The sequence below is a fragment of the Cinclus cinclus genome, chromosome 9 (genome assembly GCF_963662255.1).
Source record: "Cinclus cinclus chromosome 9, bCinCin1.1, whole genome shotgun sequence".
NCBI lineage: Eukaryota > Metazoa > Chordata > Aves > Passeriformes > Cinclidae > Cinclus > Cinclus cinclus.
In genome coordinates this window covers 24,413,704-24,427,376 of record NC_085054.1, presented here as the reverse complement: position 1 = coordinate 24,427,376, position 13,673 = coordinate 24,413,704, and the positions used below count along the sequence as shown (strand labels likewise).

Below are 13,673 nucleotides of genomic sequence, written 5' to 3'. Positions count from 1 at the left end.
TTGTGTTTAAAATAAGTAATTCACTCTGAGCTATCATTTTACAATAGAAAGAATAAAAACTACTCTAATGACTAAAAAAGTATAGAGAAGCAATGTGTGCAATCCCAAGATCATCAGGTTTTTAAATCACAACGTATAAAGCTGGAGGTGTTGGCTCATGTCTGAGACTTGACTTTTGTCCTGTCTCTGGTAGTGAGTGTCTAGGGAGGAATATCTGAGCAAACTTCCCTGGGATACCCTTCCATCATCTAACAATTTGAGAATCAGAGATATTGTCAGCCAAATATGTCTCTGTATACAATAACTCATCATAGATTTCACTCTCTTTTTGCCTTTGTGAAGTTTTCACAACATGCTGCAGCGAGGTATTCCACAGTTTAACCAAACACTTCCCTGAAAAAACACCCACATCTTTATTTTTAATCTCCTGGCTGCATACATTGCTCTTGGTTTTTGTGTTGGAGGAGACAGAATAGTTTATCCATAGTCACAATTTCTGTGCCAAACTCAGCTGAGCACACATGGAACAGCTAAGCCTTGACAAGAACAGGGTGTGTTTAAACACATTTTGAAGTTTTCCATATTTTTAGTATTTGAAATATGGTTAAATGACCTTACAATGGCAGTAGTGTCAACACAGTTTGATCTTTTGCATTTGTTTTTCAAGCTAAAGATTGTTATTTTTATGGACAAAGTTTGATAGAATTAAATTCTAAAGCTGCAGGCTGAGTATAAAAAGTATCTGCATATGTTGATGTAACACTAATTTGTTATTGTTTCGAGTTCATTTCAAAAATGCCTGCAATGCAAAACTTGTGTAAAATAATCTGGTTTTGCTTGGGTGCTGCACAGCCATATGTATTTTGCTTAGCGAACTTCTGCTGCTGTGTGTTGTTGGAGGTACTGCACTGAGTGCATTTGCTGGAAGCAGTGTAAATGTATTTAGTCTTCTGTGGTTGCTTTCCAGCTCAGCCAGCTGAGGTAGAATGAGGAAACGTGTGTTTCTTTGGGAGTGTTTGGTGTTTCTCAGAGTACAGGAGGTACAGTTAATTAGTGCTAACTGTCCAAGCAATTAAAGACAGCCATTAGATGATGCTAATCCTTGCTCACACTTTGAAGTTTTACATCAAAATGGACCGGTTTGAGTTAGAATCTGAAGAAAGCTGTGTGTGGTCTTGGAAAAATGATTTTATAGTATCCTTTAAAGGTTATATGTGTTTCAGGTCTTTATTTTTCCTGATGTGTCAACATTGGCATGACTGCTTTCTGCCTTCTTACTTTTTAAATATTTTTAGCTGTGAAAGTAATAAATCAGGCTTTTTTCCTGATGACAAAGAATATTTTCTTTGAGGCACTTGAAGGATGCATTATATAAACTTAAACTTCCTGCAACAGGCTTATAATTTCCTGTATCCAGCATGGGTGAAAGCCTGCCTAGCCCTAGGACAGCCAGCTGATCCTGGATCAAAAGCAAATTCCTTTTGGCTTTGGATTTTAGCCCACTCACACAAATGCACACACATGAAAATCTATGGACTTAAAATCCCCAAAGAAGAGCAATGCACACAGAGTGATTTCATTCACTGGGATTCATACTTGAATCAATGTGCTTTTAGGGTGCATATTTTTGCCTTGTTTTGTTTTTGTTTCCCCATTTAAGCCTTCGTCCTGTTTTCCTCATGCTCACTGACAAGCCTTTCTAAAATTGAATCCTCGTTCAGTATGCACAAAAAAGTGAACGCCAACCCACCAGCAGCTACCTCAGGCGATCACACATTTCTAAGGGAGGGCTGTGCCTGTTACAGTGGGTCAGAGAATCTCTTAATAACAATTTTTAGAGAGCAATATGAAAATAGAGTTATCAGCGCTTGCTTCTTTGCCTCTGCACCATTTCCATCTGAACTTTCACACTTTAAGGTGGTCTCATTTTAAGAGAAATGAGAAAGCAATTTAGTGTTGAAGGCAGAGATTAGAGAATGTGTGCGGGCCCTGTGTGCTTTTCATGGTTCCACAGTTCCCAAAAAATAAGGTCAAGCACTGTTTCCTTTGAGGTGAATGAATCCATCCTTCTCAAAGATCAGATAATTGTTATGCAACTTTCCCAAATTTTCCTTTTTGTTCTGCTATCCCAGTGTTTTCCTCAGTTTTCATTAATGTGAAGAAAGAAATAAAAGACAAGCAAATCTGGTTTGTAAGACACTGTCAGCAGTAAGCTGTTACACAAGATCATTCAACCCAAAAGAAAAAGAAACTTTTCACATTGGTGAAGATGGGAGAGCCTTTCAAACACGCAAAATATTTTGTATTAAAAAAATTTATATTGCTTTATGTATGGTAGGAAGAGAGTATGAAGAGAAAGACTAACATTCAAGTAGCAACTAGAGGTTAAGGTTGGATAAATTTTTAAAAAATCTAGATTTTTCTTCACATTTGTAGAAAAGGAAATGCTACAAAATGGATTTAGCATGCTTGAGAACTAAACAGTTTTTTTATGAAGATTAAGAAAAGATATATTGCATGTTCAGGTAACTGAAATGAATGGGTGTCGTCTCTGGCTTCTGTGTATTACTGATCAGATCTTGGTATTTCTGCTGAATGTGGAAGGAAACAGAATATTTATATGTTGCTGTGGTGTTATCTGTCATTAGTGTTACTACTCATTTTGTGGGCAAATACTCTAGTGGGAGATTGCAGACTTTACTGGAAGTATTTTAATAAACATAGGATGGATTTCAGGTTTGGAACTTTATCCTTTGCAGAGCTACAGAATGAAAATACAAGGGTGTCATAAGATTGGGAGGAATATTTTTATGTTTTGTAATGCTAAGTATTTTTAACCATTTTCCAGTGAAAGTATTTGAAATATCATGATCGAAGTATTACAGACTGTAATATTGAAAAATATAATGGAAAAAATACTTTGGCAGAAAACTTCTTACAATTGTGACATTGGCAGAGAATAAGGAACAAACATTAAAGGCAGAATTGCAGTGACCAGATTTTGAGTGCACACAACTGAGCTCCAACACCAATCCTGATACTCCTGATACTCCTGATAGTTTTATCAGTCTGGTTCCAGAGCCACACCTAAAACAGCAGAGAAAATGCAGCAGTTTGGCCCATGACATCAAATTAACACCTCTGATTTGTGGTTCAGCAGCAGAGGAATGGGTTTTTTCTGTCAGTCATTAGCAGCCCATGGGTTGCCATGAGAGCAGAGTGAAGCTGCTCTGACATGTTATGACTTTGCCTAACGGAAATTTAAAAATTTTCTAGTGCAATATCACAGTGACATGTAATTTTAAATATGTCATTGAGGCTTTTACAAAGCAAACTTTTTCTTTTTTTTTTTTTTTTTTTTTTTTTTTTTGCCCCAACGAAAATGTCACTGATAACTTTATAATTTACTTCATTTCATCACAGTCCTTAGAAGCTGAACAAACTATTCAAGGATTGCTCACAGAAAACACTGAGGCAGCTCCTTCGTGCTGGAGGAGTTCAGTGTGTTCATGTATCTCTAAAAGGCTTTGCTTCCAATACTCCTCTGTAAAAAGAAAAGCTTATTGAAAAGATACAACATGAAGGAAATTTCCCTCAGTTTGGCAATAAAGGCTTTGTGATGTTTTACCTCCTATGAGTAATGTCCAGTCCATCAGTAGGTAAAAATTTAAATCAAAGTGTAAAATTTTCTGTCCTAAATTATTTCATGTAAAAATAACTTCAGAGAGATAGGTATTTTGTATATTTTTAAAATCAGTATTCTAATGGTTTACTGTGATCTGAGCTCTTTTAGAGCAATCTTAGACATAAATTCTAGGAAAAGTTAATTCAGTCCTTGAGATTCAGTGCACTAATACCCTCTCTTGTGACCCCTTCTGAAGTTTATATTTCTTAACTTTATATGACAGTTTACACACTGCCTATTTTAATTTCAACAAATTAAGGTGTGAATGTATAAATAGAAGATTAAAGACTTATGAGAAATAAATTATTCCTGAAAGTAACACTTCAAATATTATGGTTGCTCATTCTTAAATGTATCCAGTAAAGTTATCACATAATTTAGTGGGAGTCTCTCCCTATTGATTCTTTGCAATACTGTAAATATTATTCACCTTAATTGCAGATAAAAAAACTTGTGGACCTCATGAATTCCAGTGCAAAAACAACAACTGCATTCCAGATCACTGGAGATGTGACAGCCAGAATGATTGTGGAGATAATTCTGATGAAGAAAACTGTAGTAAGTAACTTTTACCTCAGTCCTTGTTAGAACAGAGACAGGATAGCAGTGTGCAAGAGGAAACTTTTGAATTTTGATAAAACACCCTCTGATCTGCTGAAAATCAGTTGACCACAAATGAAAATGTCCTTTGCTGTAATGTTTCAATTTTGTTCACACTTGCAAAGGGCTGTATCAGCTATGAAAAAATGCCTGACCTCCAACTGTTCAATCATCTGGTGAATTAAAAATAAATACTACAATTAGTTTTATCTTTGTAAGTTAGGTACATTTCACATTTTTTTGTTTCTGAAAAAGAATCATAAACAATATTCAGAGGTAAAGTGGTAAGTGTTTGTTAACAGGAATTTTGATCAAACACTACCTGCTCATTATATTCATTCTGTTCCCGAGATGATTTGCCTTGTTTCATATTGAGAAGTCAATTGCTATAGCATTTAATTGCATTGAGAGGTAGATAGTTATTCAAAGTAGCTGAGTTACTCAATTCTCTCCTGCCCATGAGGAACCTGAAGACCTAGTAAAGCTCTGTAATGCCACTTTCAGGGAGTTAATTTCCATCTGGTTCTCAGGAAGAAAGGAAAAATCTGTAATGTTTTTATGAAATAATTACAGTCTTTATAAAATATTTCAAGATGGACATTCCCTAAACAGCTCTGAAGTGCCTTCTCTTGATAATTGCTGTGGTTTTATTCTTTTCCTTTTTACTCAGAAATGCATAGAGTTGATATCTTTTTCTTGCACATCATCTTAATTACACATTCCTGATTGTATGTCATGAGTGTGTGTTTAGTATCTTCAAGGTGATCATCTAGAAAGCTTAATAAATAAGAATTTTTGGTGCTGAGTAAATGCTGCTGCCCCTTTCTCCAGTTCAGGATGTGGTGCCCGTAGGCACAGAGTGTCTCATTCAGCTTGGGAGGTTAAAGTGGATTTGTCTGCATGGTAATTACTACCTGCATTTGAAAATGTTGTGAGTTTTATTACTGCAAACAGCAGTGCTCTGGTTTTCATATTCAAGTGTTGCATAAAAAAGCGAAAATGTCATGTGGCTCAGTAAATATTCAGAGTCTTTTGTTGTTGTACCCCAGGGGTGTTGGCACACAAAAACTTTTCTTAGTTTTGTGGGAGATTTTACTTAGGAATTGATTATTACTGTCAGTTTTCTGTATTGCAAGTAGCAAGAAATTATTTTATGTTCTTTTTTTCTCATTGGAATCAATTAGAGAGCCATAGTTTTGCTGTGGTGGTGTTAATCTACAGGACTGGGCAGTCTGTTGAGAAACTGAAAAAAAAAAAGGCAACAAAACAAACTTCAACAAAATATTATTGCTGTTTGTAAAATAAGTGTTGAGTATCATATTTGGAATTAGCCATGTTATATGACACAGAAGTAATACTTCCCTTCCTTAAAGTTGAGATCATCATGCTACAAAGTGATATGAAAAAGTTCAAATAATGAGAGAGAAGTAATCTGAAGTTTAAAAATAATATTAAGTTAGCCAACTTTGTGTCCGTATCAATAACTAAGTTATACGTTCAGTCCTTGATTGCTCTCTAGACCTGAAGATAAAAAAATCTGTAATTAATTGTAATGGATGGAATTAGTGAGTGGAGAGTGCCCAGATATAGAAGGTGAATTAAATGAAAGAGTGTTAGTTTTTTTTTAAATTTACTTTTGCTTGTCAAATGCATATTTAAATTCTAGCTGTAGATTCTGGTGTTTAAATTAAGCACCATAGGCTGTCACAGTTTTAAAATCCAAAATCTTGGAAGCACTGGGACAGTACATAATACTGTTCTGCTGTTTGAAATAGTTCTATAAAATTTTTATAGCCCATCAAGCCACTTATAGAATAAAGTGTAATGAAACAAATATATATTAAATTAGAACTTCAAAAGCATTTGACAAAATATGTTACATTGCAGAGTGAGATAAATTGTTCATGGCATCCATGAATATAATATACAAAGGGCTGTCAGGGAACTATATCAGAAAAGGAGTTGTCTTTCAAGAATGTACAATGAATTCACTGAATTATAGAAATTCAGCTCAAGCATTTACACTTTTCTATATAGTTTCTTCACATGCAAAATAATTAATTCTTCTCTATCATAAGTGAAACAATACATGTTAAAAAAAAAACCCTGTATGTGTGTGAAAAATTATTAGTGCTGCCATGCAAATCATTGTGCCCATTAGGACTTCATTGTTTAGCTGTATTTGTCTTACAGTGTGTTGTTTTTAACTATACTTGGACACTGTGAAAAAAGAGTTATTAGCATGGATATTGGTACATAATAGGAAATGTAGGATACATTCTTAACTCTTCTGAGGTAATGTCTGTCTGGAGAGAGAATTGGCTTTCAGAGTTTATTTGGATTTTTTATTTTTTTAATTAGTGCAAAAATAGTGTTTCTTCTTTCAGGAAGCTCCAAAAAAGGAAAATTCTTGAGGAATAATCTTATTCTATCTATCTAACCTATCTTATTCCTGCTAAAAATAAGGCACCAGTGACTTTTTTTAATTTAATGTGATTGAAGAAAATATAAGGTACAGTAAACATTGAAGCAAAGCAAACATAATGATGTTGGAGCAAGACATTAATTCAATCAGTGTAAAAATATTAGTGTTGTTACAAGTTCTTCCTGTTGCTCTTTTGTTGCTTCTAGAAATTGCCAAGCAAACAAATTAGTTAATTTTGTTGTGGGATAAGTTTGTATCCCAAATTCTTTTCCTGGGAAGGAGTTTTAGTGTTTTGGTAAAGCAGAAGCGAAAGAATGCTGTCCTTCATGGGTTATCCAGGACTCTATTAATGCTTATTCCTTTAATACTGCTTTTTATTAATACTTACTCCTTTCCAACAATCTGAGCGCTGGTAGAAAAGTACTTTTCTGTGTTCATATGTAAATCACAGAGCTGGATCCCAGCAGCAGAAGAAATATTTCTTGCAAACAGAGAATTGAGTACTTAGCTCTTCGTGTATATTTTTCCAGCATCAAATCTCTGCTCATAAATAATTTGTTAGCAGTATAGCAAAAGCATTTGCTTGTATTTTTCCAATCAATATTAAAAAAAAAAAAAAAGGTTCCTTTGGTTGTTTGGTTGGTTGGCTGTTTTGCTTGTGAAATACTTTTCCCACAAAGTATTTCCTTCATGTATTTTATCACATCGTGAAATTCTCCTTCTTGGCTTGTTGAAACATCAGGGATTTGCTAAAGCTTATGCTTTGAAAAACAAAAACAAAAAAAAAAAAAACAACAAAAGAAAGAGTTAGTGTGCATGTAATCTGAGTCCACATAAATGCCAGCCTTTGATTGCTGAAATATAGCAGTTTCTGTTTCTGGAGAATGGATGTAATTGCTGTAGATATGCTTCTAAAATTACTTTGCTACAACTTCAAAATTAAAATTTGTGCCTAGTTGAAAAGTCAGAAAGTCAGAAATCTGCTTAGTTCTACTTGCACTGGATTTGGTCTCTGGTACGTATCTCACAAACCCTCCAGTGACATACGTGTGTTGAAATCCATAAAATATATATATATGTACTCAACATCATGTTATTTTGCAAGGAAATTTGATATAACTGAAATGTATGAAAGTAATGAAAGTATTTCCATTACTAATTTACTATATGTCAATGAAATGTAATTAAAAGATGTTGTGGAATAAAATCCCACAGAAAACCACTTCTTATCGTTTGCAAGCTAGTTGTTTTGAGTTTTTCATATTTATTCATTGATCGATTAGGGAGGGTTTATGTGTAAAATATTTAAAGGACATGCTAATAAACCTAGAGTTGTTTCTTTTCTTTCTTCAGAGCCTCAAACATGCACTTTGAAAGACTTTCCTTGTGCAAATGGAGACTGTGTTTCAGCAAGATTCTGGTGTGATGGAGACTATGACTGTGCAGATGGCTCAGATGAGGTAGGCATTTTACAGAAAATGTATTTCTTTAGAGAATTAGTAGTTTTATATTGTTGGAGAATGATTCCTCCGTAGAAATATTCTGAAAGACAGCAGTGGGAACTCTACATGTGAATCCATGTATACTAATATAATTATAACAAATTAAATTATTTAATTAAATTAAAAATTACATTTATTAAAAATAAATTAAAACCAAACCTCTTGATGTAATTATTCTAAAAAGAGAGTGTGCAAATAAATCAAATAAAGTTTAAGAGTATTCTATATCCTCTTGTCCCAGCAATGAATTGAACATCTTCCCATCGTGGAAATACTTTGTGTCCTGATTGAGAAACCATTCTTTTTACACACAGCACTGGTTCGGTTTCAGAGATTTTTTTGGAAGAACAGTCAGAAGCTCACTGGATAATACTTTGCTAGTTTTTTGTTCTTTTTTTTCTTCTCCTTTTTTCCCTTCTCCTTTCCTGTCATTACTGGACCTCAGGTATTCCCCAGCTATTTAGTGGGTGTGAGCCACCGGTTTGAATCATAGCCACAAATGTATTTCATTTCACAAGACTTTAATTGCTACATAATTCATAACATGTAGATTTATGGGCTGTAACTTCTGTCACCAGCTGCATATTTACCAGTGTTTATACTGAACTCATGATCTTGTTTATTGGTTCTTTTGTACCAGAGGTATTGTGAAACAGGCTGTTCCAGGGATCAGTTCCAGTGCTCCAATGGCCAGTGCATCTCAGCAAAATGGAAATGTGATGGTCACGAGGACTGCAAACTTGGGGATGATGAGAAAAACTGTGAACCAGGTACTGTTTTAAATAATGCTGAAATATAAAATGAAGCCAGGAGTAAATCAGAGTGGAGGAAGAATATAACTCATCAAATCAGGATTTCTTGGGCACTAGTAGCAGCTAGAAAGTGCAAAAGAAGCTGAAATAATTTAACTGTTTAGTTTGCATCATTGTGTTTTCCTACTGATGTTTTGAAATCCCTACTTATGTACAACTCTACAGAGTGAAGCTTGTTGTGGCATAGGTATTTAATTCAAATATTTTTAATTGTCATTTGATAATAAATACTCAACATATAAAATTCTGCTTTGAAAACATCAGTAAATCTTGGTGTGTCTTGAAATGTTTTGTGGTCATCTATCAAAGTTTAATAGTACTTATGCAAAGATTTTTATCTACTAAATTATTCTTGGTTTTATTTTCATTTATTTTTTTTCTTTCTTGGGAAATACAGTTTATTTTTGCATGAATTTTTCTAAATTTTTTGTAAGTTAGGTGCAACTGATAAAAGCCTATGACAAAACTCTCCTGATATACAGTACAACCGAAAATATCCACCTTTATATTAAAATATCCTGCTTAATATTTATGGTTTTAGTTTTAATAATGTCTACTTTCCAAAACAAGTAGTTTCCAAAAAATTAGCTTATTCAGTTATAAATTACCTACATTTAGCTAAACTCTAAACCCATTTTAAGGAATACAATTTTTAAAATATACTCATTCTCTGAATATATGCATGTGTGCAGTTGCCTTTGTTACCAAGCATAAGGAGAAAACAAAATTAAACTTCTGAGTGGAAAAACACAATTGCCTTTTCACTGTCATTATACAATTTATTTAGGATGCCACAATTCAGATTTGTCAAATATTTTATTGTCATTTGCAAAAGTGCTTAGACACAAGTTTGCTCCCTATATTAGCCAGAAGAAAACTTTAAATTAGAAATCAATTTATTCATAAACTGTCTTTTTCTTAATGCTAAAATACGTGTCTGTAACCAGCATCTCCAACCTGCTCTTCAAGTGAGTACGTGTGTGCAAGTGGAGGCTGCATTTCTGCATCTTTGAAATGCAACGGGGAGTTCGACTGCGCTGATGGATCTGATGAGGTACCTGACACATTCCTGGTGATTTGGGGTTTGGTTTTTTTTTTTTTCCTGATGTGATTTTATTGTAATTTTTTTAGGTCTCTAAATAATTGAAAGGGCAAATAGTTTTCTTGCATCTTTGAGTACTGTCAGATTACCTGACTGTATGTTTCTGTGCTCTGTGGACGGGTTTTGGAGTGCAGAAATTTGTTTTCTCCAAGTCAAACCCCAAGCATGGCTCTGGGGAGGTTTCCATCAGGGTCTGCTCCCTCCTGGCAGCATGGACAAGCTGTTGTTGCTGTCTTTCATTAATCCATAGCTCATGTGTGTGTTCACACAGATGGATTGTGTAGCAGAATGTAAAGAAGATCAGTTCCGGTGCAAAAACAAGGCCTACTGTATCCCTGTGCGATGGCTTTGTGATGGGATCCATGACTGTGTGGATGGCAGTGATGAAGAAAACTGTGACCAAGGCAAGAAACACTTCTCTAAAAAACTTTATTGGGCTTTTATGAGCACACACATTGCAAGTTAGTGGTACCCTGGCCATTATGAGGTGAGAAAGGAAAGTTGTGTGACCTCTTCTGACAAAGACAGTACAGCAGCTCCACAAGTGATCTGCAGGAATAAGCAAAACTTAGGTTGTTTATGACTTGTTCTCCTTTCTGTTTCCCTCCCCAGTGATGCAAAGGTCATGTTGTTACTGGAAGCATATTCTTTTTCATCAAGGAAATCAGCAGTAAATCTGGCTAATTTAAACTTTTCTAGGCCACAATAAATTACAAAGCCATTCACAATAAATTACACAGCTGTGTGATATAATGAACAGTTGTTATATAAGTCATCTTAAGAGCCCAGGTTTGTGTTTGTTTCAGAGAATCGTAGAACACTTTGGATTGGAAGAGACCTTAAAATTCATCCAGCTCCAGCCCCCTGCCATGTGCTTTTTCCACTGTCCCGGGCTGCTCCGAGCCCCATCCAGCCTGGCCCTGGACACTTCCAGGGATGGGCATCCCAAGCTTCTCTGGGCAACCTGTGCCAGTGCTTCACCTTCTTTTTTGTTATTGTCCAGGAGCAACTTGTTCATCCACAGAGTCCTTCTGGCACATTTTGACTAGCTCTTTGTCGGGGTACATCACTGCTGGGTTTGGATGAGGTGATGCTTGGCTACCAACCAGGCTATGCTGGGCCCCTCTTCCTTCCAGGGCTTTCCCAAGCAGATCCTGGAGAAGCCAAAGGGTGCTGTCCTGGAGCCCAGTGTAGGGAGCTTGCTCTGCACTCTCCTTGCAGCCTTAAAGGTCTTGCACTCCCCCACTCCATGGCCACTGCAGCCCAGGCTGCCCCCGAGCTCCACATTCCTCACCAGCCTCTCTTCTAAGTGAAATTAAATAAGTTTTTTTTTTCTAAGGAATAATTTTAGATAACATTTGTTCATCTTCTTGGGTTTTTGTCCAGGATTTTTTTTCTTTCTTTGTCTTTAAGTGGGTAGTTCTGTGTGTTAGCCATCTACAGTCACATGTTCAGTGCATAAATTCAAAGCATAATGAAGTACAGTTATATGTGATAATAATCATCTCTGAGGCAAATGCAGTAAATTATCCTTTCCTTGTTTTAAGTCTATTGCACTATACTTAAGACTAAAGAGAAAAAATTAAAAAAAAACCCCAAACAAACCAAAAAAATCCCCCACCACATCATGTGGGGATGACTAAGTTTGAAAGAGAAACCCAAAAATCCAGAGAATGTGGAGAATATTCCAGAGATGTTTAGGTGCAAGAAGACAGATAACAAAGTTAAAACTAACTAACTAAATAATAACCATCTAGTCCATTGTAAAATTGCTTTTAAAGTATCTGGGCTGTATCTCTTTAAAACCCAATGAAGTGTAAGTAAATAGTAACACACTTATTTTATCTGATGCCCACATTATTCTTCGGCTAGCATAATGGAGCTTCTGTGAACTGAAAATTGCTTATAATAGAATCAGAAGCCTATTCCTAGTTGGTTATTGCTCTCATACTTTGTATTTATGTCACAATTATGATTCTGTTGCAGAAATCTATTTTATAAAGGAATTATGACAGGCAGAGCAATCATATGAAACAAATGGCAGTTTATCTCACTGATAACTAATTTTTTTCATCTTTGGAAATACAGCAAACACCAATGGAGTTTTATTCTACAGCATTCTAGAATAATATCCATAGTATTTATCTGTGGCCCACTGTGCATATTTACAAAAATAACTCTCTTCAATCTTAGTAAACTAGAATGATGGTCGTATTGTGATTGCACACACTATTATTTGGATTCATGTTTTTCATCATTAAGAGTACTTGAATTTTATATATTTTCCTTGGATAATTATACAGGATATTGGTGTTAATGTTCATAAGTTGTATTTATCATGGGAGAAAATTATACCTGGTAGCATAGTGTGAGAGTTCAAACATCCTTGTATGCAATGGGCATTTCATGGAAATGTGTTTTGTGGGGGGAAAGAAGTTCAGCCATTCTGAACCTTTATAACAAAAGAAAGCATTCTGTTGATTTTAATGAGGTGTGAACAGGGTGAACCGGGTACTGAATGAACGAGAAAAAAGCCACTGAAGGCTGCTCTAGCTCTTAGAATGGGTGTAATGGATTGAGGTAAGCCGCAGTGAGAGCTTTGGCATTATATGAAATGGCATTGTTTCCTCCCCTGCAGGTACACAGCTTTACTTCTTTTATGCTCCACTGCTCTCAGGAAACTGGATTTTCCAGTTACCAAAAAAAAAATGTTTTATAGGAAATTAATTGCAAGAACTTTCCAGAACATTGTTGATTGGTAGTGATAAAATTTACTCAGAATTGGGAAACAAATTCTTGCTTACCATGACACATATTAAAACTGAATCCACCTTGAACTGTTTTTTAAAGCCTGAGAGCACTCTGCCCTAAAACATTTTCCCTCACCCCATGTTCCTTTATGTTAGATGATTCAGAGCAGATGGAAGATTTTATTCTTGCTGCTTTCTGTGTTCAGTAGATATCCTGATGAGGCATTTCAGAAGTTATAGAGAGGAAGATCCTGTCAGAGGTCACTTAATTTTATCTCTTCTGTGCCCACACGGCTGGACCTTTCCCAGATACAGTATTTAGAGGTGGTGGGGATTTTACAAACCTGGCCAAGCCTGTTGTCCCTCAGGAGAAGAGAAAGGTGCTGCCTCATGGCTGATGGGCTGTAATCACTTTGTCTCTGACTGACTCAGAGAATGGAGTAGCAGTAAGCACAGGATCAGACATTTGTGTGAAACAAACCTGGACTGAAGTGGCTTTTCACATGTTTGGCCCTGTTCTGTTATTATCATTCTCTGATGGCCCAAAATTACTGATGGACCAGCCCAGCCTTTGCTGAGAGGCTGCATCACCAAAAAGAGCTGCGGGCAGGGAGTTCAAACATCTGCTGGCTAAATGCAGATGGAGCATGCCCAGCTGGTCACTCATTTGGTAATTCCCAGCTAGCAGCCAGGAACAAGAAGTGCTTGGTCAAGGAAGAGATTTTTGAGTGAGTATTCCTCTGCCTCTCCAACCTGTTCCTTAGGGATCTGAACATTTAGTTATGCTGCCTTAGTTA

The 13,673-nt window shown here is 35.8% G+C and overlaps 1 protein-coding gene across 1 annotated transcript in view; it reads left to right on the top strand.

The window, feature by feature from the left end:
• LRP1B (LDL receptor related protein 1B) overlaps positions 1–13,673 on the top strand; it is a 290,652-nt gene that overhangs the window by 222,065 nt on the left and 54,914 nt on the right. Inside the window, exons 64-68 of the mRNA XM_062498644.1 lie at positions 4,127–4,243; positions 8,064–8,170; positions 8,853–8,982; positions 9,972–10,078; positions 10,398–10,530. Coding sequence (XP_062354628.1) covers positions 4,127–4,243; positions 8,064–8,170; positions 8,853–8,982; positions 9,972–10,078; positions 10,398–10,530 — 594 coding nt within the window. The remainder of the gene's footprint in view (positions 1–4,126; positions 4,244–8,063; positions 8,171–8,852; positions 8,983–9,971; positions 10,079–10,397; positions 10,531–13,673) is intronic.